This window comes from Dermochelys coriacea, chromosome 11, assembly GCF_009764565.3.
Source record: "Dermochelys coriacea isolate rDerCor1 chromosome 11, rDerCor1.pri.v4, whole genome shotgun sequence".
NCBI classification, from domain to species: domain Eukaryota; kingdom Metazoa; phylum Chordata; order Testudines; family Dermochelyidae; genus Dermochelys; species Dermochelys coriacea.
In genome coordinates this window covers 39,530,648-39,556,338 of record NC_050078.2, presented here as the reverse complement: position 1 = coordinate 39,556,338, position 25,691 = coordinate 39,530,648, and the positions used below count along the sequence as shown (strand labels likewise).

General features: G+C 39.6%; 1 protein-coding gene across 4 annotated transcripts; it reads left to right on the top strand.

The window, feature by feature from the left end:
* The first annotated feature begins 1,121 nt into the window (after positions 1-1,121).
* Positions 1,122-24,521, top strand: FASTKD1 (FAST kinase domains 1). 4 transcript variants are annotated; one of them, XM_038422329.2, is made up of 15 exons: positions 1,122-1,414; positions 4,766-5,243; positions 6,244-6,312; positions 7,442-7,567; positions 9,199-9,597; positions 10,948-11,058; positions 13,908-14,039; positions 15,952-16,438; positions 17,256-17,370; positions 18,233-18,361; positions 20,023-20,154; positions 20,703-20,816; positions 21,191-21,326; positions 22,740-22,854; positions 24,350-24,521. In XM_038422329.2, the coding sequence occupies exons 2-15, from the start codon at positions 4,909-4,911 to the stop codon at positions 24,437-24,439; spliced, it is 2,490 nt and encodes an 829-aa protein (XP_038278257.1). In that variant the 5' UTR covers positions 1,122-1,414; positions 4,766-4,908; the 3' UTR covers positions 24,440-24,521. The 4 variants fall into 4 exon arrangements, with proteins under 4 accessions (XP_038278257.1, XP_038278258.1, XP_038278256.1 ...); XM_038422328.2 differs by having other exon boundaries at positions 1,135-1,414; positions 22,737-22,854; XM_043505243.1 differs by lacking the exon at positions 1,122-1,414 and adding an exon at positions 4,528-4,552 and having other exon boundaries at positions 22,737-22,854.
* The last annotated feature ends 1,170 nt before the right edge of the window (positions 24,522-25,691 follow it).

Sequence of the window (25,691 nt, the reverse complement as noted above, 5' to 3'; positions counted from 1 at the left end):
GGCACACACTTCAGTGTCCCTCCTCATGCCAGTCTGTATGGATCTATTACATTATAAAATATGGGCCTGACTGGGCCTTCTGTCAGTTAAAAAATTAGCATGTATGTACAATATCTGAATATTGATCACAAGAATGTGTGGGTAGCCTCCAGCAGGAACCTTGGGCCTGGACTCCAGTATTTAAACTAGAGAAAGGGCTGATGACACTCAGATACTATGTGATGGACACAAAATAAGGAACAATTATATCCACATATTATTTTTTCTGCAGGATTTCTGCCTCATTCAGTGCACAGGATTGACCTACTCAGGATCTGGAGCAGGATTTTGTACTATATGTACCAGTCCGCGGCAGGTGGGTCTAGGCCCTGTCCCCTCAGCTAAGTGGAAAGCACCACAAAGCCTAGGCTACAGTTGAGTTCTTGGGACAACAAATGAAAAAACAGTAGTGGGTGTGAGATCAGAAATTAAGAATGAGGAATCCAGAGGGGGAAACCAAGCAGAGAACACCAGACAGCAGCACCCACTGCTCCTCAAAGGCATCCAAGGAGTCAGTGGATGCCATTCAGAGGAACTCTGTGCGATGTAAGCAAGTAAGGGACTGGAAATAAGCCCCACAGTTGGAGTGTACCCCCTAGTCCAGCTTCCTCCTCCTGTAGTGATGGATGGCCATCTTGGCCAGCACCAGGAAGTGGTTGCCAAGGGGGTTTTGCAACTTAGTGTAAGTGCAGATGGATTGTGTGTAGATCAGGAGGTGCAGAGAAAAGTGTAGCCAGAATCTCAGTAAGACATTCTGGAGGAGCCGGAAGAGAGTTTGCAACCTGATGCACTCTACACAGGGTCTCAGTACAAATCTCTTTTCCCTCCTTCTTCAGACAAATGTGATTAATGTATTCTCCTCTATTACAGAGGAGAATTGTTGGAAACCAGCTGAAGAAGCCAGAGTGCTTGTAGTTTGTCAGGAGCCTAACAAAGACTGCATGTAACCTGCATAAAACTGAATGGATTGCAGCCACTTTCTTCCCCAATAAAGAGAAGCTGGCCATGGGAACTACAACTCTCCCAGCATGCAATGCACCCAGTGGACACAAAGTCTATCAGTTAATGAACCGCCTTATTTCCAGGAGGAGAGACTACTGATCCCAGCATTCAATGCTCCCAGGGGGTCTGAGCGGCCCTTTGAAGCATTGCATGCTGGGCGTCTAGTCTGCACTGCTCGAGGCGGGTCCTGAGGTTTTCCGGGCGGCTGGGGTGGCAGCTCGGTGTGTTCCCATCGCATCTTGCCAGTCGGACTGCAGAGCGGGGTGCAGTTGCCAGACGGGGTCCTACTGCGTGAGCCCCCCGCAGGCGTGAGCCTGGGGGCTGAGGTGATGATCTTTTGCCATGTGGCTCCGAAGAGCCCGAGAGCGCCACGGTGAGTGGCCGATCGCAGCCGCGTGGTTTTGCGCCTCCCTCCCGCTGTGCGCTGGCCAGGGGGCTGGATGGGTCCCTCAGGTTCCGGGTGGAAACTGGTAACTGGGTATTACTGAAGCGCTGGCAGACATTTCAGAAAAGAACCAGAGTAAAACTCCCCTCCCTTGGCGGGGGGGGGGGGTGAATGCACCCACATGGGCACCCTGGTCCGAGGAGGCCCCACAGGGGTCTCATGGGCACCCGCCTGCCCCCACGAGCATCGGCATGGCAGGGAGTGGGCCATCATACTCCCATGCTAGTTTTCGAAGATGTATAACAGCTAAATCTGGAGGTGTTTTCATGGCGACAAAAAGACCTCTCTCTCTGACTTTTGGAGTATTCCCCTTTCAGATTTTAAAATCCTGTTGCAAACCATGTGGGGGTTGAAGTACCTTAAAATTATATACAGTATTCATAAAATGGAACGTGTTAGGCCACCCAAATATAGGGCTAATTACTGCTCCCCTTGCTTGGCATATAGTCCTATACATAGATTTTCCACCGAATGCATCCGATGAAGTGAGCTGTAGCTCACGAAAGCTTATGCTCAAATAAATTTGTTAGTCTCTAAGGTGCCACAAGTATTCCAGTCCTATACATAGATTCATAGCTCTTAAGGCCAGATGGGACCTTTACATCTTAGAAGTGAAAAAGAAAAAGAGTACTTGTGGCACCTTAGAGACTAACAAATTTATTTGAGCATAAGCTTTCGTGAGCTACAGCTCACTTCATCGTATGCATGTCTGTCTGTATCTGTACGAGTTTTTTCATGAAGTTGTTAGATTTCCACTCCATATGGCTAAATTCAGTGCTTTGCATAATAACAGGTTTCAGAGTAGCAGCCGTGTTAGTCTGTATTCGCAAAAAAGAAAAAAAGTACTTGTGGCACCTTAGAGACTAACAAATTTATTTGAGCATAAACTTTCGTGAGCTACAGCTCACTTCATCAGATGCAACTTAGAAGTGCTGTATGAATACTCGCCAGCGTATTGAATTGCACATGGCAATAAACTGTATGAAGTTAGCAAACAGAAGGAAAAAAAGTTAGGTCATATTTTACCAACCTTGATGCTGCCTTGGCTGTGACACAACTCAATAAAAGTAAAACAATTAGGTGATGGGGGAAATCCACCCTGTTGTATGTCTCTGATCTCAAAACAATAATGCACTACTAAAAATGGTTTTCTGAATGTGCCTTATTAGTATGTTATTGAAGGACATATAAAGTTCATCCTTAACTGAGAACTTCGTGGTTCTTATTGGTTTATGAGCCAACTTTAAATGCTTAATATGTTAGTTTAATCTGTTCTGGGGTAATTTAAAGGAGTTTCTTGTCCTTTCAGTAAATCTTTTGTACAATACATAGAAAACTATGTAATAAATCTGTTCTTTGAAAAGGTTTTTGTGTGTTTTGTTTTGATCAGTATATTTTTAAAGTTTATGGCAAAATAAATTTTACTGTGTACTCATTTCATTTCACTTCTCTTTGTAAAGAGTAACAATTGGAATTAATGTTGTCTTCTAGGATTTTTAAGAGCTTTGGGATAAATTATCTGCTTCAGTTAAAAGCCTACAGGAGGGAAAAAGTTTATTGGAAACTGTGCAGCTCCACCAGGCAGAGGTCCCAAGCCCTAGTCCTTGGGATGGAGGAATTTGTGGGTCTGCAGAGGAGCTGGGGGCATGGATGTTCTGAGCTCCATGGGGAAATCCTGTGGTACACAAAACATCTCCAGAGAAGGTCATCATCTCCTTTAACTCTCTTCCATGGGGCTAGTGACCTACTTTCCTTCTCACTGTCTTGCAGCATAGCTTGTTAGCACATGTGGCAGAGCCTGTACTCGCCTCTACCCTGATCCTATCAAGGGTCAGGAAGTGTGGGCGTTATTACTGAAACCAACTAATTTCTTATTGTCTGAACTGAGGGAAATACTTAGTTTACAGTTATGTATTGCTAGTAACACAGATAAGGAAATGTTTTAAAAATTATTTTAACCTGACAATGTCCCTTTTAAGTGTTTGTGTGATGCTTTCTTAACTGTGTTATAAAATTAGGCTAGGAAAATATATGCATCAGTGTTAGTTGGCCAGCAAGATAATGGGGTTGTCCTAATTTTGATCTGTGCTCTCATTCTCTCATAATGAAAGAAAAAATAATTTTCTGTTTCTTTAGATTGTTTACTTTATGTACTTTAACAGCTCTATGTAAACTCAGTCTCATCCTTTCTGCTGAAAACCTGTCTCTCCTGAAGAGTGAATCAGTTTCCCCTTTTGATTCTCTGATTTTGTGTTTTTTCCCCACACGGAGAAACAAGGGAGACGGAAACATTTTTTGAAAAATGGGAAAATGTGATTGTAAAATTACAAAAATTGTTAAGGGATGCGGGGACCAGTGTAGTACTTAGAATGTTTTTAACTTATTTGTTGAAAACTACTAGATTTCCAGTTTACAATGTCTCTTTATCAAGTATTGGTCGGCATTTCAGCTTATTTCAGTACCAGTAATAAAAGTCCTATGTTAAGAGATTATAACTGGTATAAAAAGGCCTGTATCTCAAGGAAATGAGCAAGTGTGTTGCATTGCTTCTAGAAGGAAAAGTTCAACTACACTGGAGTTACTTTTTATGGACAAGGTTATATAAAAATAATCACAACTCTTTATAATACAGAGATAGATCAGAATGAATGTTTTATAGAGATCAGTACAGTGCAGAATGGATAGAAGAGATAAAAGTATTTGATAAAACGAGTAGAAAGGAAATTGAGGTTATAAAAAAATACTTAAAATGGTCTACAACTTGATAGCAGGGAAATTCCTGTCCCTTCTGATTTTTTTTTTTATTATTTTTTTGTTAGTGTTTTGTACAGAAAGAACATAAATCATGATAGATTAATTTTCTTTGTTTCATAGAATCCCAGGATTGAAAGGGACCTCAGGAGGTCATGTAGTCCAACCCCCTATTTTTGCCCCAAATCCCTCAGTGGCTCGCTCAAGGATTGAGCTCACAACCTTGGGTTTAAGCAGGCCAATGCTCAAACCACTGAGCTATCCCTCCTCCCCATTTGTTTCCTCATGTGTGTGAAGTCTGTTGATGGAAACAAGGTAAATCCTGTTTTTGGATGTCCAGTATGTGGGGAGCATTCACAGGAAGAATTTGGGCCTTACTGTAAGTCTGACGTATTATGAAGAGAAATTAACTCAAATGTTTAAAAAGAAGTACTTTTAATTTTTAGCTACTAATTATTAACTTACCTAACTGTCTTAAATCAATACTATTACAGATACATTAGAATTCATTTATACCTCTTCCCACAGTGTCTATAAAAGATGCAAGAAAAACAAGTTTGTGTGTCTCAAAATGCCTCATCTTCTTGCTAATAGCAGCTGTTTATTATGAAAAGTGAAAGAGGAAAACATCTTTCTGAACATCTTAAAAGTAGCTTGTGGAGGTGACAAAAATGCTTTGTATGAGGAATATTTACGCATTTGCACTGAGACGCTGCCAGTTTCGAACTCTGAGTAGTGACACATTGCTGAGCCAGTTAAATAGCTGCACAACTGAAGATCAGGTCTTTGATCTTGTTGGAAAGAACAAAGCCAAACTATCTGAAAAACATGTTGGAAGTGCAATTAGTCTACTGTGGAAATTTCAAAAGGAGAAGTCCCAACTGTTGAGGAGTATTGACTATGTAAAAAATCATTCCCAATTTCTTACCCTTCGCATTTTAGCTGAAAACAAGATAGAATTTATGGATAATGATCTCTTGGTGGATACTCTGTACAATGTATTGAGGTAAGCAATATAATATTAAATTTCATATAACCAATTTTAAATGAACCCTGTAAATTGCTTGTAAATATAATCTTAAACATTTTATTGTTCAGTTAAATAATATTGGCTTAGAAGTTAACTTTTTAGTCAACTTTTCTTCTTCTTGACTTTTATAGCCTTCTTCCAAAACTCATGACTTTACTCCTGGCTGTCACGCAATTGGTCTCTTTAAGGTCCGTTAATATTCAGTCCATGTAACGAGTCTTTGGCATCTTTGGCATTGATTGTCTTCCATCCACAATGCTTGCAAGGGCCATCCTACCAATATAACTCTTGGATCTACACTGGACAATGTAGCCTGGCCTCCCTCAATTTGTCTTCAGTTAGGGAAAACCACATTTTTGTTACCTTCTTTCATTTTAGTAATCATAGATCTAACAGTACTAGGTACAAAATTCTCAGTCACAAATGTGGGTTTTTTTCAAGTTGATAGTGTCCATTGAACTATACTTTTACATTTGGTAACGTTAATGGAGATAACTGCTAATTTAATTTTTCCAGTGAGCAACATCTGTTTGTTTTTAAAAATGAACAAACCTGAATATTTTGTATTATTTTGAAATGTATTAGGCTAAGCTTCTTTTATTTAATTTCTTTTATATAAATATATCCTTCCAGCCTTGTGATTAAAGCACAAGGCTGAAAGTAAAGAGATCTTGGTTTTATCCTGTCCTAGCTTTGCCATACTGACGGTGAGACTTTAGACAAGTCACTTAATGTCTCTGTGCCTCAGTTTCCCCATGTGTAAAATGGGAATACTTATCTACATCACAGGGGTGTTATGATGCTTAATCCATTAACATTTGTAATGTGCATTTAGACCTTTGGTTGGAAGGTGCCATAGAAATGCAAATTATTACTGGATATAACTCTCTTACTAGAGTCTGTGTAGGTCTTTTAAAGCAAATGTTAAGAGTTATGCACCTCTGCCTGGTTTGTCTTGTCTTTAATCATTATGAAGGTTCACTGTTGAGGCCCATGATTCTTTGGTAGAAGAGCTGGTTATGGAAGCATGGAGAAGATTAGAAAGGCAAGTATTATACTATTCTACCTCCAGAGAGATGTAAATTACAAGCATGTTCAGCTTGAGTTAATATCTATAAAAGTTCTCTCACAGGGTGCTTACTAGAGTTTTAGACATTATCTAAGTATTTTATATCATCATTTTAAACCTCAACTATCTTTTTGGATTGTCTCCTCTTTTGAACTGTTTTTTTTTTGTTAACATAATCAAGCTTTGAGTATTGATGGAGTTTTGAATTGCAGGTGGCCAATGGAGGTGCTCAGATACTAAACAATAGAAGCTGTTGTATCTAGATGAATAAATGCAGATTTAAGATTATATTTAGATGTGTGAACACATACACCACCGACAAAGGAAATTCAAAGTTGGCATACATGCAGTTTTATATTGATAAATAAAGAAGGGCTATGCGTCTTGTCCTGCTCTTTAAGGGTGGATATGTCCCTCTCCTCCTCACCATCTTAATTTTGGAAAAGACTTTTAGTATAGAACCCTAGTATTTTTCCTTCTTTGCATTTGTGTTTATTTTGAGATTGCATTTTTTGTTCCTCAGTCCCTGGCTGAATGCAGGGGTTGGCATCACTCTCTCCTGTTGTCACCAACAGGACAGAATAGTCTGTCCTAGCCTACTAGCTAAGGCACACTGACAGGCTAGTGAAAAGCCTGTACTGCATACTAATATCTACACCAGTTGACTTTCAGATTCACTTCAGCAACATTTATCCAACATGGCAGCAGTTTACTGCATGATAGAATAATCTTAACCACTCTACTACAGTGGCCTTACTAAACCTAGGAATTCCTTCCGTACTTTACCAGACTGTGTACACACACTTCTTATTGTCTTATTTTGATATGAAAATTCATATGTTTTTAAGCTGTTCAGAACTCTCTCCTTATGGACTTTATTTTATTTTGGTTGAGGCATGAATGTTACTAGGGGATGACCTATCAGGAAAGCATTTTATATGGGTCTGATTTTGGGGGGAGGGAAGGGGCAGGGAGGTTGTTTCTTAATTTTAAACTTTGTCTACTTGCTAATTTAATTATTGTATTAGTTGTTTTACCTCCATGCTTTTATGGAAAGAAAAATAATGTTTACTGTTCAGTTTTCTTTTGTTTGCTATATCAACAGGTTTAGTCTGCCAACTCTATCTAAGTTTGCAATGTGTCTAAATGAACAACAGATATACTCTAGCCCTTTAACTGGCAAAATAGCTGATATTGTGAACATGAACTTGGATTCTATACAGGACACAAGGTAATTCTGGTTCAATGAAGCTGAATAATATTAGATGCAATATGTACAGAATTATTATGCCTTGTTTATTCAAGACTTTGACTTTTTATCAACTCTTCAAATTTTGGAGGAGGCAAATAATTGTACAAGGGCATAGGGTCAGTCTTCATGGATGAATCCAATCTGGGAAAAATTAGATAAGTCATCTTTGAGTCTCTTTGGGGAGAACATGTGCAAAACTTGTTCAAGAATTTATTTGATCCTTTTACTGTCCACAGCTTGCTTAAAAGAATAGTTTTATACTGTGCCAATGAAAAAGCAGGGGATATTACTGTACCCTAATTCTGAGTCTTACCTTTTCTGAGGTTTTAGACGGGGGGGGGGGGGGGGGGCAAAATACGGGCCAGATCCAGCCTATCTAACATTTCTGTCCGACCCGCCATAACTAACATTTCTGTCCGGCCTCTTCTGCCCCCTCACAATCTCTGAATCCCGGCTGCTAAAAGTACCGCAGTGCAGCAGAGTGCTCAGGCAGGCTGCCTGCCTGCCATGGCCTCACGTCTCTTGTGGAACTGGCTGCTGCTGGCATGTTTCTGTGTGCCAGTCGCAGCCACTTCTGGAAGTGGTGTGGGGCCATGGTATGCAGGCAGCCTCCCTGAGCCCTGCTGTGCTGCCAGCTGGGAGCTGCCTGTGGTAAGCACCTCCCAATCAGAGCCTGCTTCCCCACCTGCACCTTAACCCCCTGCCCCAGGTTAGAACCCCCTCCTGCACCAAACTCCCTCCCAGAGCCCACACCCCCTCACCCTCTCCTGCACCCCGACACTGCACCAGCCCAGAGCTCCCTCCTGCACCTAAACTCCCTCCCAGACTCTGAACCCCTCCATTAATATAGTAGAAATGTGCAGCCTGTGACAACTTACCAAAATTCGTGGAGTTGCCCCCCTGTGAAAATTATTGCCCATCCCTGTTTTAGACTCAAGTAAACAGCAGGAGATACGATATCTCCTGCCCTGAGATTGGTAGTTTTCCAAGAATGGAATTGAAGCTAAATCGAACACTAACGGCTACTGAGAATAGTAATAATGATGATCTTCATTTGTTTCGCATTTTTCTTATTCAGAGCACTTTCCAAAATTTAAATAACTAATCTTCAAAACATCCCTTGTGTTGGACAGCTTTTGTACTCTGGACTTACTGACCTCGAGGGTGGTCAGTTCACCAAAGGTCTAGAAGAGGAGGAAGGCCACATCTCTTTCTTACTTTTCAACTCCCCCTTGAGAATTGATTTTTATATTTTAATTTTCTTTGAGCCCAAGCTTTTGCAGTTTTTTTTTATCAGACATGACAGGTTCATCCCAAGCAGTTTATATTTGCAAACGGTCTGTTTCCTTATAGCAGAAAAATCCCAACTTTTTTATGAATCCCAGCAGAAACAGAATTTTTCATCGTTTTGCTTTAATGGAGAAAATATTTTTTCGTCCAGCCCTACTTTTCAGGTTGGATTTTAAACAGCCTTCAAAAAGAGAACTTCTGCAACATTCTCCATAAAGCCTTTTCCTTGTCTTTTCTGATTTAGTTAGTTATTTCTAAAAATGTTGTTAGGTTTTTTTAAAACTCAGTGTGTAAGTGTAAAATTTCTTGAATGTTTTTAGGGTCCTGTCGGTTTTGATGATCAATATATCTGGTGTTATCTCACAGAGTTTTCGAGAACGATTAATACAAAAGGCTGAACTTCTTTTGGAAACAGTGAATTTCATCCATTTCAACCACGCCAGAAGGATGGTGCAGTTTCTTCGAAATGTCAGACTAACTCACCGTCCATTGCTGGAAAAATGCAATAAGGTTTTCCTTGAGAATCCTAGTCAGCTTGATCTAGAGAACATCAGTCTTATCCTTGGACTATACCAGTCACTACAGTTTAACAACACTGAATTCCGATTAGTCATTAAACAGAAGCTAACTGAAACTATTGATGATTGTAACAATCCTGTGAGTTTCACAAAATTATTTGCTGCTCTAGGGCCTATGGCAGGACCAGAAGTACAAGAAAGGTAAGTTTAGCCCTATTTACATCTTATTTATGCCTACACGTGCTCCCTCACACAAACTAATACCTAATAGGATTACTGAAACTAAGACTTTAAATGTTTAAAGCTATGCAAATCTTGAGTTTTCCCCATGCTCAGTATGCTATTAAAATGGATCCTTGTCTGGCCTGCTGTTCTGTGTTATCCATGCATGCATGAGCAGAGAAGCAATTTTTTTCTAGTTGGCTTAATTTAGATTGCAAATTTGTTGTTACATTGTGATACAATATTGTAACAGTTTGTCCCAAAAGCTGTTGTCTGGAAGGTGGAAGGGCAACATTGCTACACAGCCCCGCCCCCATAGCTTCATTACTAAGGCTGTGGTCCTGCCCTCCACTTGGAATGGAAGTGGCAAGCCCCTAAGAAATCGGGACAGCAAAATGTGTGTCTTCTCTTTACATGAGAATCGCAGTAGCCTGGAGTACCTCCTCCCCCTTCTGTCCTGGAGAAGCAGAGGTTGCAGCAGGAGACCTTCCAGTACTTATCCCAGCTGCTGGGTTGTAATTGGGCGCGGGGACTGGTACTCTCTGCTCTTCTCATGCTACATACAGTCCTAGGGTGGTGGTGGGGGCAGCGGGGGACTCTGCGAAGCATTGGTTCAAGCAGTCTGCAAACTCAGGCAAACCTTGATTACATTTGGTCACATTTTCAAACTTTTCTTTGCTATCATAAGCTAGACTTCAAATGAAAGTTGAGATTTGGGTATGTGGGGTTGTGTCCCCTTGCAGCAATTATCCTGCAAATGACAGTGGTTAGCTGTGCTCATGTAGACTTGTTGGTCTATGGTAGAGAGTTTCTGGGCCAAACTGATGCCAACAAACTGGTTCTTTGTTTGACCTGATTGTGCAAAAAAAATAAGTTTGGAAATTCATTGACAGACTGATTTTGAATAATTTAACAGTCTTGTGTTCTCTAAAACCAGTTTAAGTCAGTGCTAGATCCCATTATAAAGAGTGTAGCGTACCGGTTAACAGTGACTCACTCTTAGCCTCATTTTAAATTTTTTTGTCGTCTTCTTACAGAAGTAGACCATTGCTGGCTTTTAGAATGATTTCAAATCATGTGCCCACCATGTACTCTCGTCTTTTACCCAGTTGTTTATGCTTTTTCTACCCAACTGTGCTGAGGGAGGAAATAAAAAAGTGAGGGTCTTTATTCTGAAGGAGTTTGTTTCCATTATTTTCTACTATAGTTCCCGCAATACAAATCTCTTTTCCCTCCTTCTTCAGACAAATGTGATTACGGTATTCTCCTCTATTACACAGGAGAATTGTTGGAAACTAGCAAAATTTCATCTTTTCTCTTACTTTTTAGGTTAATAGCAACTGCGCTACTAATGGCGGAAGAATTTAACTGTCATCAAGCATTAGTAGTAGTGGAAACGATGGAAGAAATGGAATGCAGAAATTCACATCTGATTCAAAAGTAAATTTTTCTAATAATAATACAACATTATATTGAATTCTCGTTGTAAGCAATTTCCCACTTCCTACAGAAAAATACTCAGGCATCCCACATATCAGGCAGAATTGTGCTCAAATTTGAGGAGAGTGAATTGGAAGCAGATAAAGCCAGGATATATCGCAGTGTATTATGCTATGCTTGTGTTTCTTAATTATGTTGTCACAGCTGGACCCAAACTGATTCAGTTGGTTCAGTATATTTCTTTGAAATACATGTGGTCTCACCAAATTGACAATAACATCCTGATCTAGTTTATGAATATGTGATATCTCTCAAGCTCTCTGATCTGTTGTACAATACAGACACACAATTCAGAATACATTCATATGACAAGCTGCAGAGGCCCTGTCCTGTCTGGTGCAAAAAAGGAGCTGATAGGAACTCAGGCTCATAGAGATGCTGCAGGGAGGATCTGTAACAACAGCTGTTCCAGGAACAGTGAGGAGGAGAGTGCCTGAGAAAAGGCTATGGTCTGACCCCAGGCCTGTCCATCTGGGTTAAGAAACCCAGAACAGGAGGAATATTTTGGTATATTCTAATGTTTTGTTAAGTGTTCTGTAACAAACACACTGATCCTGCACATTTGACTAGCTGATCTGGTTTTCTGCTGAATTTTTTTCTCCAGTTTATCAGACTCTATTTTGTATTATTAGTTCATGTATCCAACCAAGCCAGATCCTCTCTTAGTGTAAACTGGTATAGTTTCACTGAAGTTGATGAAGCTATTCCAGCTTATGCCATTCAAGTATCTGGTCCACTGATTCTTATTCTCTAAATTTAACTGACAAAGTAAAAGGTCAACACATATTTTCCTTGTTAGAGCAGTAGGAGGCGGTCTTAGTACTTCATAGTGATTGTTGAAACCATTTGGCCTAAACAAATCTTCATAAGATTAAACAATGGAGAGGCGCCTCAGAGCAAAGCCAGAGGTCTGACCGTGTCAGACCTTACATTATAGAGATAATACAGGACTAACACCGATCAGTTGCCGGTCTCTGAGGCTCTGATCCTACAATTCAGTATGCACAGATGGACTGCTGCATCTGTACAGAGCTCCATCGAAGTCAGTTGGGCTTCATGTGGATGCTGCAGTCCACCCACATGCAACAAATTGTAGGATCTTAGGTGTTGTCTAAATGATGTCTTGTTCATGATGTAAGAAGTTCCTCTGTGATGTTTTTCCACAAAATTATAGGTTTCAGAGTAGCAGCCGTGTTAGTCTGTATTCGCAAAAAGAAAAGGAGTACTTGTGGCACCTTAGAGACTAACAAATTTATTAGAGCATAAGCTTTCGTGAGCTACAGCTCACTTCATCGGCTGCATTTGGTGGAAAAAACAGAGGAGAGATTTATATACACACACACAGAGAACATGAAACAATGGGTTTATCATACACACTGTAAGGAGAGTGATCACTTAAGATAAGCCATCACCAACAGCAGGGGGGGAAAGGAGGAAAACCTTTCATGGTGACAAGCAGGTAGGCTAATTCCAGCAGTTAACAAGAATATCAGAGGAACAGTGGGGGGTGGGGTGGGGTGGGAGGGAGAAATACCATGGGGAAATAGTTTTACTTTGTGTAATGACTCATCCATTCCCAGTCTCTATTCAAGCCTAAATTAATTGTATCCAGTTTGCAAATTAATTCCAATTCAGCAGTCTCTCGTTGGAGTCTGGTTTTGAAGCTTTTTTGTTGAAGTATAGCCACTCTTAGGTCTGTGATCGAGTGACCAGAGAGATTGAAGTGTTCTCCAACTGGTTTTTGAATGTTATAATTCTTGACGTCTGATTTGTGTCCATTCATTCTTTTACGTAGGGACTGTCCAGTTTGGCCAATGTACATGGCAGAGGGGCATTGCTGGCACATGATGGCATATATCACATTGGTAGATGCGCAGGTGAACGAGCCTCTGATAGTGTGGCTGATGTGATTAGGCCCTATGATGGTATCCCCTGACCACACACCACACAACAGAACCACTAACCCAGGAACCTATCCTTGCAACAAAGCCCGTTGCCAACTCTGTCCACATATCTATTCAGGGGATACCATCATAGGGCCTAATCACATCAGCCACACTATCAGAGGCTCGTTCACCTGCGCATCCACCAATGTGATATATGCCATCATGTGCCAGCAATGCCCCTCTGCCATGTACATTGGCCAAACTGGACAGTCTCTACGTAAAAGAATGAATGGACACAAATCAGACGTCAAGAATTATAACATTCAAAAACCAGTTGGAGAACACTTCAATCTCTCTGGTCACTCGATTACAGACCTAAGAGTGGCTATCCTTCAACAAAAAAGCTTCAAAAACAGAGTCCAACGAGAGACTGCTGAATTGGAATTAATTTGCAAACTGGATACAATTAATTTAGGCTTGAATAGAGACTGGGAATGGATGAGTCATTACACAAAGTAAAACTATTTCCCCATGGTATTTCTCCCTCCCACCCCACCCCCCACTGTTCCTCTGATATTCTTGTTAACTGCTGGAATTAGCCTACCTGCTTGTCACCATGAAAGGTTTTCCTCCTTCCCCCCCCTGCTGTTGGTGATGGCTTATTTTAAGTGATCACTCTCCTTACAGTGTGTATGATAAACCCATTGTTTCATGTTCTCTGTGTGTGTGTATATAAATCTCTCCTCTGTTTTTTCCACCAAATGCATCCGATGAAGTGAGCTGTAGCTCACGAAAGCTTATGCTCTAATAAATTTGTTAGTCTCTAAGGTGCCACAAGTACTCCTTTTCTTTTCACAAAATTATAATGAAGGAATTGATCCTTATCTTTCTCATTGGTTTCAGAATTGCTTCTCTTCTACATAAGTACTTGGATAAGTACAAGCCAGTAGAGTTGGCAAAAATAACACAAGCTTTGGTGCTCCTGCATTGCCAAAATGCAGAGCTTTACACCAAATTAAGAAGATTGCTAGTTGGGTGCGTATTCTTTTTGTAAATATAAACTGTTGATTATTACATTAAACAATTGTTACTTCCCACTTGTGTACAACTTGTTAGATCTTAATGTTTCACTAACAAGTAAACTGTTGTAAGACTTCAACAGCACATGAACTTTAGGATGGGAAGTGAATGTGGTTTAGACTCTAGACATAGTAGTGATCTATGTAATAAATATGATCTCCATTGAATATAAGAATTGGCAAGGAGTCTTCTTACATTGGCACTCTAGAATAGGTGGCATTCCAGCAAGATCATTGATAGCTGCTGCTTTGATTTTATTAGTGTTTGTGGGAAGAAATGATGAAAGGGGCATTTCTGCCTGGAGAAATGCCCAAAAATAATCCATTTTTGAGAAGTAGGGACTCCGGTGTCAGCCCAAATGAAAGAGAAAGGAGCACAAATTAGGTTATTCTTCTTTAATTGGGGAACCTCGTGCGCGTGGCCAAGTTGCTGTGCCATAGTTAACCCAAACAAAGCTAAGGGGGTTTAATGACTCTGAATAGTTCATGTTGGGGGACTGTTGCTCCATTGACGAGGAGACCCTTTTAGGAGCCACAGAAAAAGGGTTCTCCCACGATGGCTTCCCCCATTGACCTTCCTGTGGGGGGAAGGAGCTCAGTCTGAATGGCTTGTTGGGAATAAGGGTGTCTCTACGTCCCTAACACACTGTCCAAGGTTCCTCTTGGGAAGGCCAAGAAAAGGTTCATTTGGCAAGCCCTGAATGTCTGCAGAATCTCATAATCCAAAAGATTTCTCTTCCTTCTCCTGCAATGTTGATGCAGTAGGGGAATCCCAGGCAAAAGATGTGTTAATTCCTGACAAGGGGGCTTTTTTCCCCAGAGGACCCAACAGACAGGAAAATAAAAGCTGCCCTTAGAAGGGACATCTAAGTTTTATCAGCAACCCTTAGAGCCTTATTGACTGAATTAGCTTCTCTGTGCCTTCCTCCCTCTTCCAGTACTAGGAAGTGTGATTCAGAAGATGATAGAGGAGAAAGAGACTGATAAAGAAGGCTGTGATACTCAGACGTAGCATAGGTGTTGCAAAGGTCTCTTCTCTGTCTCTTCAGGTAGGCAGGATCTCCTATCTAAGGGCCTGCTCTTGCATCTCAGGCAAGACTATTTGAGCCTGGCAGTTTTACATCTGAGTGGCAAGTCTGAGATATTTCTCTTACGTAATATGGCTAAGCGCTTCTCTATGAAGTCTTCCACCCTCTTGGTCTGTGCAACTGTTTGGACAGAATTCTTCTACTAGTATCAAGATAGACCAACCCTAAAAACAGGCATCTCAGCTCATCTGAATTTCTTAGAGGATGGTTTAAATTTTACATTCCAAGAAAAGAAAATTTATTTGATGACTTCATTTTCTCCAGTTAACACTATACCTCTCTCCTTCCTTCAGCATGTAGCTTCGTCCCATTGCCTCAGCTTCCTCTTAGATCCTCTGCAATGTGGCCTCCACTATTTCCACACCATGGAGATGGCTCTATTGACCTCCAATTGATCAGTCTGAGAGCTTCTTTTCTTTTCACGTTTCGTAATCTGCTTGCATTTAAATAGTGCTTCCTGTTCTCTGCTCCTTAGGCTTTCATGCCTCTGTTTTCACCTGCTCTGTTTCAGGTGATTCTATAGTGGTAGTTTTGGTGACAGATATTAGTGAGTAAAGTGTCAGGAAAATGTTGGTCTCACAATAAATAAGACAATAGTCAATGCTTTGAGCTTTTACCACATTGTTGTTGTCATTATTGCAAGCTTCTGAAATGTAGATGGCTAATGTGGTTAATGCTTTATTTTTCAAATGGAATTTATATTTACAGAATTTATTTGCTATTTTTATCCATAAATTATATTTGTCAGTACTGTTGGTTTTTCTTTTCCCTTTCTTCCAGCTACTTACAAGTTAATGTTGTACCCAGTGACATTTCTATGCTAACTCGTGTTCTGTCCATGCTTCCTTCTTCTCAAGTGGATGAAGTAGTGATTAACAGAGTTGATGCAATTTTGCCTCAGTGCAACTTAAGTGATTTGAATGCCTTTGCTACAGCTCTTGTCAGATGCGTTCGTCATGATCATTCACATCAGCAAAGCACTTCTGGACCAGGTGCGAAGCTTCTGCAAAAATTAAGTAACTGCGGGCATCAGAGGCTTCAAAAAGCCAGTGACATGGATCTGTTGCTGGAAGAACTTAGATATATATCTGGAGAATGGTTTGAAGAAATACTTGTTGAAGAAACAATGAATACTTGTCAGCGCTTGATGGACCAAATTACATGGATGAATATATTAGAATTTTCATCTTTTTTCATCAAAACAAACTACCGCTGTACTCCATTACTTGATAGAATAGCTTCTGTGGCAGTTCAACATATAAGCAAGGTATTGATGATACTTCAGGTGTTACTATAACTTTAGTATGTCAGATGATATATGTTCATTTTTAGAAGTTTGGCTCCTGATGGTATGATCATATGTGTTTGCCTTTTTCCTATAATATTTTTATTACAGTGCAGTGAGTGTTATTTCTCCTCTTACAACTGCTTTGTAAATTATTCAGTAATGTCTGGAAAGAATCAAATTAACATAATGGTGGGAATGGGATTAAAGACACAGGAGACCTACTGATTTCAAACCTGTTAATTGGCAGTTCTAGAGGTTTTACTATACTTCAGGTGTGAAATAGAGGAGTTTTTACTCCCAGAATGAAAATTTTCCTGAAAAAGGATCATCCTTTCTAAGAGGACAGATGAGTTAGTTTCCTTTTCAACTGAGTTGTCAATACAGTATCTCCTGAGGAGACTCTGACAGTCTTAAACCTATTGTATTTTTACTAGTCTTGTGGTACTAAGATGAAACTAGAAGATTTTACACAATGAAGCTGGGCATGTCTCTGATTTTGGAAAGAAGAGAATGTTTATATAGCTATAACTATCTAATCCTACTTTTGCCCTGATGCAGAGACTTTAATTTCAATACTTCCAAATATTATTCATCTGTTTTGTATATTTTAAAATATTTGTATGCTGTAAAATCTGAGGAGCAAAGGAAATCATTGGAATTTAAAAGTAGTCCATGTACTCTAGATCTTCTGCTTCTGAAGTAGTTACAAACCTCTTTGTTACAATGCAACATCAGACTGTGTTGAAACTAATTCTTTTTCACTCTTCAAATGGTTATTTTAAAATTTCTTATCCAGATCCATCCTTCTGGAACATATACTATTCTCCTCCCCTTCACTATTATGAATTATGATCCTCCTCAAAATGAAGAGTTCTTTGAGACTTGCATCCAACATTTTAGCTCTCACTTAGGTAAGTGATGGTAGGTAATGTAGACTCTGAATTGTGTCAGTTACTGTTTTTCCAGGGCACAAATTTAGGTACACTTGAGAAAAATGCGAATTGGATGGCTATTGAAACATATGGATTAATTTTCTTTTCTTTTTCTAAGTAATGTTCTGCAGAATTCATTGTGTGTTTCCATGGAAGTTCACAGCCTTATTTCACCCTTCAGAAATAGCTGTTGCTATGGGACTAAGAATATATCTTGAATTGTTGTACAAAGAAAGTGAGAATTTAAATTAGCTGATATTCATGTGGATAAATGGAAAATCCTATAAAAATAATTACTGTGGCCTTTCCTAAAGGGATTGGAATCAGGCCCTTAATTATTTGGGGGAGAGGAAGGACCTTGATATTGATTACCAGAAGATGGTGAGGCAGGAAAAAATGAACAAAGACAGATTTCTTGGCTAATAGTATAGTTTGAGAGTTGTATGAAAGATTGCCATGTAATGTAGTACCTTGCTATTATCTCTTCTAAGACTAGTCGGTTTCTTTCTGCAGAGAATATGCCATAATTAGGCCAAGCTTTTGTGGAGTAGGAGAGGCACAGTTCTACTTGGCTTTTGTGACGAGCCTCGCTACTAGGAACAATAAATTTTACAACGCAAACTGAAATTTACTGTGTTAGAGTTTTACAGCCCTCACTGGGAAAACTGGAGAAGCAATGGGCGTGTGCAAGTCCGTTTGTGTGTGTATTTAACTCCACTCAATAGTAATGGGAGTCAGGCATGTTAATGGATGGAAGAATAGAGCTCATTAGACAATTTTCATTAGACTTTTTACAAATGTATGTAATACATCCATATAAATATATGTTTGGTTTTTAAAGGTTGTTTTGAGCCTCACCTCTTGGTGCTGCTTGGTTACTCCTTGGCTGTTGCTGAATATTTTCCTCCAGCCCTGATAAATGCAATATTTAATGTTGATTTCCTAGCCAAACTGGATGCCCAGCTTGAAAGTAGGTATTTATCCCTCAGTTTTTTATTATGCTTTTTATAAAGACTGTAAAGCTTTATGAAATACCTTTTACATTGTAAATGATCCCAAATCAGTAACCAAGTAGATTGTAGATTTAAAAAAAAAAAAAAACTGTTACATTGAAACTCCAGTAACTACAGTCTCTTCTTCCTTTTACTTAAGGCCCGCTTTGAGATGTGCTGAGCTCATTCTGTGCAAGGATGCTTAACACCTCTCAGGATCAAGCTTTTTATATACTAAATCCTAAATTTCTATTTCCTCTGCAAAATCTTATTACATCAGCACTTGAGCAGGACAGGAAGTGCTGTTTTCCGCTGTCTTAAGTCATGATGTTGTTGGTTACAGTAGGGAAAACATGAACCCTGTCTTGGCTAGTCAGTAAAGGAGGAGTGTCTTTTCAAATATTTTCTCTTAAAATGCAAATATACTTGAAATTCAAGTCTAAATCCCAATTGCTCAACCAGCTGGCAAATCTGCCAACTAGCAAACAGGCTCTTCCATGTAACAGAGTGAGTTTGATACTACTAAGAATGCAATGGTTTGGGGAGATGTTTTATATTTTAATCAACCTGCTAAATTGTATCATAGTTAGTCTTTATAGCTATCTATTTCTATTTTTACCCTTGTGCTCCTTCCCCCACCCTCTCTGTTGATTTGCTACACACACTTGTTGCATCTTGTCTAAAGTTAAAACCTATCCTGCAAAGAATGATTGTTGTTTCACAACACCTAGTTAAAGTGTCCGTGTTACGTAAGGAAACACTGACTTTTATAAAGTTTGTTCTTCAAAAAGTTCTTTGCCTTTTAGACTAATACCTAGATTGTAACCAGTTATAAACATTGCAAATTAAATTATTTTGTTTACTTTTGTCTGATTTAACTAATTTAATTATGTAGGATGTGGTACAAAATGGTGTGGTAGATAAGTATGCTAATATAGAAATTGAATTACTTTTAAATAATTGAGTCTTCCTGGAAGACACCCTTACAAATACAACTTGATTCAGATGATGGTTGGAATCTTTGGTGGCAAGGAGTGGGGAAATCAGTGTATTGGTTTTAAAAGACATAGTGGGAATCTGAGCATCATCAAGGATTTTGTTTAGGCTTTGTTTGCAGTTAGTTTGTCCTCATATTAGAGCTCATAAAATTTTCAGTGGTTATTCATTTCCCAGACCCAGTTTCTGTTTTGAAATAAATTATATTACTGGAATCTTACAAGAATACTGTCACATGTATAGCTCAGGAAATAATGTGGAGGTTTTGTCCACACCAGAATACTCCCCCCAGACTTTCTCCCTCTGTAACCAAAGGGATGAACACTAGTTCCAAACTTTAATTCCGTTCCCCCATACACATTTTGCTACAACTAGGCTGCTGGGCTGGCCCCCTGCCATTTAAGAGCTGATGGGTAGGAAATTCAGAAGAGATGTTTTGAATGGCTGCATTTTTCTGATGCCTTATTGTTGAATAAAAAGAGAAGGAAAAAATTCCAGTTGAGGGATTTCCATATTCTTTATAAGATTGTGAACATAAGTGCATTAATGCACTGACAGCTGAAAGGCTATTTCTCAATTAATTAAGTAGCCATTTTGAATACCCTCCAGACTTCCTGTGTTCCAGCTGACTTTTTAAATTCAGCCCTACCAGATACCTTAAATTGGAGGGTCCGGTTACGCCTGATGGAATTGAACAGAGCCGTGTGTCTGGAATGCCCTGAGTTTCAGATCCCTTGGTTTCATGAACGCTATTGTCAGCAGATGCAACGTAAAGGTCAGTATTTTAGGAGAGGCAATGCCATTACTGTTGTTAGTTATGGAGGACCAACAGTTTGGTAGGTACTACATTTCTTGTAGCATTTTAATGGGATTATTTATTAGCATACTATAAAAGCTGATAACTGAATGTAATACTTAGCACAAAAAGAAGTCAGATGAGACCTTAAAAATGGATGTCCTATCTGTCCTGCATTGATGTGAAAATATCCTGTGGCAGTACCTGTAAAAAGTAAGTGTTTACTCCAGTGTCCTTGGGCAAAATTTGCCTCCCCCCCTTACCTTGTTGAGGTATGTGCCATTTATGCATCTGGCTGCCACTCTTCTCCTCAAAGGTGGTGGAGCTACATGTAGGTTGTGAAAGGTTAGCTTACAAAAGTAGAACACCACCAACATTAGCGTTCTGCAGAAATGTTTTTATCCCACAGTCTGTTTTCAGATATCTAGTGTAACAATTGCAGTTTTCTGTTTACTGTGACGCTATTTTTATTTCAAGCCTGCAGGCCTGTATGTTGATGCTCTAATTTGTCCATTTTGTTTTTGTAGGCAATGGCAGCACAAATACAGCACAACAGCAGATTCATAGAATGCTGGGGGAGATCTTGGGAGGAAGCCAGTATGCAAAAGTATCTGTTCTCACGCCTTACTACTATGGAATAGGTGGGTGGTTAACCAGATTGGTGGAAATAGCCTTGGATCCACTAGTCCACAGTTAATTCCTGTAGGGGTTATTATAGGCCTGAGTCTTCTCCCTAACTCCATTGCTATATAGCTTTGGAATATCTGAAAATTGTGCCCCAAATGTCTAAGTATAATAAGCCATCAAACAGAACGTCGCTATTTTGGAAACTGGATACAAAGTGGGTCTGAAAAAAGGCCTCACAACTCACTTTGCCCTATATAATACAAATAATATTTGATAACTCCAGTGATAACGGTAACTTAGTTTTTCTTAAAATAAATGTTCTAGATAGTAAATCAGCTCCATTTTCCTCCTATATTGATTAGTGTACTGGGGTATTGCATTTTCTTAGATTTTGAATGCATTCTGGATAAAAACAAAAAGCCTCTTCCCTATATGGATCAGAGTATAGTTTTGGCTGACATAGTGCAGTGGGGACCAGACATCCAGCTCCTGGGGAAGAAGGGGCTACCACCAGGAGCACAGAGGTTAGTACATGATTTTCTGTACGTTAGATTTTGCTAAGTAGATGAATCAAGTTTGTATATTCAGGCTTTTTCTTACCCTTCATGCTGGCTGTGGCTTCTCTTTTTAATATACACATCACGCCTCCTGTGATTAGGAGTGGTATTGAGTGCGAGGCAGGAGAGACAGCTGTTCGTTGTGAACACCTAATATCAGTATGTCCCCAACTCTTTTTTTTTTTTTTAACCCCTCTTATTTGGAAAGTAAGAAATCAAAGCCTCTTTGGCCATTTGTATGTGCACTGAATGGCTGTGATGCAGAATTTTAGCAATACAGCCCTGACTTCTCAAAGGCTGTTGCTTTGCAGACCTCGTGCAACTGCTGTTGAACCTAGTGAAGTTGCAGGTGTGGAGAACCTAAAAGGATGAGGGCCTTATCCTCAGTGCATCAGCACCCCCCCGGTGTAAAATGCAGCTACAACTCACACAGAGGACAGTGCCAGGCTGTGGAGGGTTAAGGATTGTAAATGAGCTTTAGCAGTCTCGGATGTAAAGGACAAAAAAAAGGTATAAAGCTTTAAAGTGTAGAGTGGTTGGCTCTAAAAAGTCAGTCAGTCAATAGTCACCACAGCAGTTTCTGAGATGCTAAACCTTTGCCTTGGGCTGGTCTTGTTCAGAAACAGGCACATGATAACTGTTAATAAACACTGACTTTTCAATGGCAACAACACACTCTAATTAGAAGTTGCTTCCAAAAAATGTGCATGTGCTCCCATTGGGTGAACACACCTGGCATCTTGTACGTCTATGTGGTTTGATAATGGCAAAGCTGATAAGCTAGAAGAGATTTTCCATCAGTAGTATTTTATTCTAAATGTATCAACACATTTGCTCCTGAGCTTGAGCAGTTGATATTTCACCTGTGCTGCGTTGGCTGCCTTTCCAAAGGCAGATTGGTTTCAAGTTGGCTGCCTTTTTAAGTCCTTCATGCCTATATTTAAGGCTTCCTCTTTGAACTTTGTCTTTAACAGTGTTTGTGCCGACAGCTTTCCTTTCAGGGATATTTTCACTATTCTGAATGTGTAAATCAGGTATTGCTAATACAAATCAGTAATTAGATGCACAGAAATTATGTAGGGAGATGCAACAAAAGTGTCTACCTTGAAAACGTTGGTTTGGCTGTTTTTTGGTTTTGCAACTACCAGAGGTGTAAAAGGGAAAAGCTTTTGGGAACCATCTAGAGTTCATATTTGTCTAGATAAATATGAAAAAAATTTAGTCTTGACTTAAAGAATGAGTTTAATTTTCTTTAAATTTTTAAACCTTAGTTTTCAGGTTAATCTAATGGTAGTCTGACTACAACTATTATAATTGAATGGGGGAACATTACTAGACATCCTACTAGTATTTGAAAGAAACTATTTTGTTTGTTAGCAGAATTGCTATGGAGTTTCTGGATTCTAAAGCTTTTTGCAAAAATTCATATCACCTTAAAGGAGAAACTGCAATGAAAAAGAGACACCTGGAAATTTTGGGGTACCAGGTGGTTCAGGTATGGTGCACACAATCTGTTATATCAATATCTTACATTTGGACTGGTGTGTGCAATAGAATCCTCTAAGCTCTCCCCTTCAAAAACTTTATACGGTTTCTCTTTAACAGGAGAGGGCATATGTGGCAGGATGCTCTCTTGTATTTGCAGGGGATTCTCTAGGCTCTGTAACGTTGTTGGGGAAAGACAGTATTTTTCCCTACCAGGAGGAAATAGCCATGGAAAGTGAGTTGTCTAGCTCCTGTTCACTAGGAGCAACTGCAGCAAAACAAGTCAAATGGTCTTGTACACCCTTCCTCCACTATAGCATAGTGGCTGCTTTGCCTCTGCTGCTCAAACAGAGAAAGTGAGGGACGTGCTACTCTCTTAGGAATGGTTGCAGAGTAGCAGCCATGTTAGTCTGTATCCGCAAAAAGAAAAGGAGGACTTGTGGCACCTTAGAGACTAACCAATTTATTTGAGCATAAGCTTTCGTGAGCTGCAGCTCACTTCATCAGCACTCCTTGGTAGATGATTGCTGCATTCTAAAAGGAATGCCAAACTGGAACCACCTCTAAGTGAAGAGAAGCTCCATTTAAAAGGAGTGAAAGTCCATTGAAATGCACTGACTCAATTTGGAAATTTTGCTCCACTTCAGTTCAAGTGGGGGCTTTCTACACTAGGACCCCCTAATTCTCCACTAGTGCAGCTCCAGCAGTGGAAATTGTGGGATAGACAAGGCATGGACACTTACCACTGTGGTGTATAGCCCAGACATAATGATAAAAACACATGTCCTGCCTAAGCTACTGCTTCCACTGTTGCTACAAGTGGTGGAGCTGTCCCAATGGAGGATTAGAGATCTAGGTTTATTATTCCTCCAAATTAGTGTAGACATACCCTAGAAGCAAAGCTTCACTAAGCAGGTTCCACTCTAACTCTTGCTTCATCTACTGTAATTTGAAAATTTACAGAATCCCTTCCATGTGACTTACAGCTTGAATACCCTTAATTTTCTCCCTCTGGTATTCTTCTGACACTATATGTTACCCAATTTTTATCATGTCATTTCCTGTCTGAGACAGTTTTTAAAATTTAAGGGTCAGATCCTCAGCTGGTGTAAATTGCCAGTTTATACCAGTGGAGGATTTAGTCCTTAATTAGAGGTATTTTGACATTCTGACAGGAAATGACATGATGATGGAGCTATGCCAACTTACTCCACCTGAGCATCTGGTCCTTCATCTCTATTATTATTATTATTATTATCTGAAAGCAAGCTGACTGTTACCAGGCAAATACATTTAGCATTAAGAAATTCCTAATATTAAAAATGAAGCATAGCCCATTAAAGGCCACATCTCCTATAACAATCTTCAACCTTCCATATCTTAAAATGGAGAACATGGGTCTTAAATAAAAGGTGCAATGTATTGCATATGTGTATCTACTATGACACTGTGTCTAGCAAGAAGAAATGTTAACGGTAAGTTACCGTACAAACTCTGTCTTACAGATTCCTCACTTTGAATGGAATTCCATGGAGCTGTCATCAAAAGATGCATGGATGGAGTATCTGAAAAAGAGTATATTTGAAACAAAATAATATAGAAGAGACAATCATGAATATATATTTTCATATAAACATTTAACTTTATCATGTAATATTAAATATTTTGTAACCTTAAGACATTTATTCTCCATTGAAATTTCTTTATAGGCTTGACTGAATAAGGCTAGGCACTGGGAACTGGGAGATTAGAGACTTAATCCTGAGTTTATCAATGACTTGGCTGGCTGCAAAAGTCTAAAAAAGTGATAAAGTTAAATTTTACATTATCACCAAGTTATAGCTTGCAACCAACTGGGACTGTGGCAGCTTGACCATAAAATGATACTACCACCTCCTCAGCAGGGATTGGGGAGGACACACAACATTTATCAAACAAAAATTTGGAAATGTTATTGCAGATACAGCAGTAAATCCTTCAGAAATGAGGAATGCTCTTTGGTGTGTGACAAAATGGATAACAAGAAGTGAATGCAGACTCTCACTAGTAGCACAGAAACATTGGGAATGCAAGAATCTTAACCAAACATATTAAAGCAGGCTTTCTTGGCCATACTGCAGCTATTTGGTACCTGTCCATCAAAGTGGCAGTAAACTTAGAAACTAATGAGGATTTTCCTCTGGGGTGCAGAATCCTGGGCCTCTGATGTAGGGAGTGTGGCTGGGACCTCCCTGAATATTTCTTGGGCCCCAAAAAGTAAACTAGTCCAAAGTCCCAATCAGACCCCCAGTCTGCACTGCACAATGTTCACATGCAACTCATGATGTGGCTGTAAAACTATAGCTATATAGCAAATAAAATTAAAGGGTTTCTAAAATGGGGGGCAGGGGCAGGGAAAGCTAAAGGACTTTACTCTAGGAGTACTGTAGGACTACCTGAAGGATTTTGCTAGAGCTTGGGATTGCACATGGCTCATTTGCACAGAAGCTCTCATTGGACCAGCCCATTGGCAATAAAATTACATACAAATTAAAGAGAAAACAGTGCAGAAGTTAAAGGTGAATTGTATTTGGGAGACTTGTGGAAGACAGCAAAGACCTTCCAAAAACTAATGAGAGTATCTGGTATTACATGGCACAGCTTGCAGCCAAACTTAAGTTCAAATATGAGTAAGGTAACTTCTCCACTTAGAAAGAGAGGACACATTATTCAATATTGTTAAGTTTGAGATGGAGCTTATGACCTCAGTGTCCTAAAGAACAGCACTGCCTTTAATGGTTAATGGGGGATTTTGGGGTTACTTTTCTTACTCATTTCCCAAAATACTGAATGGCATTTCTATAAGTG

Coding starts and splice junctions, on each gene's coding strand:
- FASTKD1 (XM_038422328.2), top strand. CDS start 4,909: ATGCTTTGTATGAGGAATATTTACGCATTTGCACTGAGACGCTGCCAG. Junction 14,040..15,951: donor TTAAGAAGATTGCTAGTTGG/GTGCGTATTCTT, acceptor CCTTTCTTCCAG/CTACTTACAAGTTAATGTTG. Junction 21,327..22,736: donor CTACCACCAGGAGCACAGAG/GTTAGTACATGA, acceptor TTTGTTTGTTAG/CAGAATTGCTATGGAGTTTC.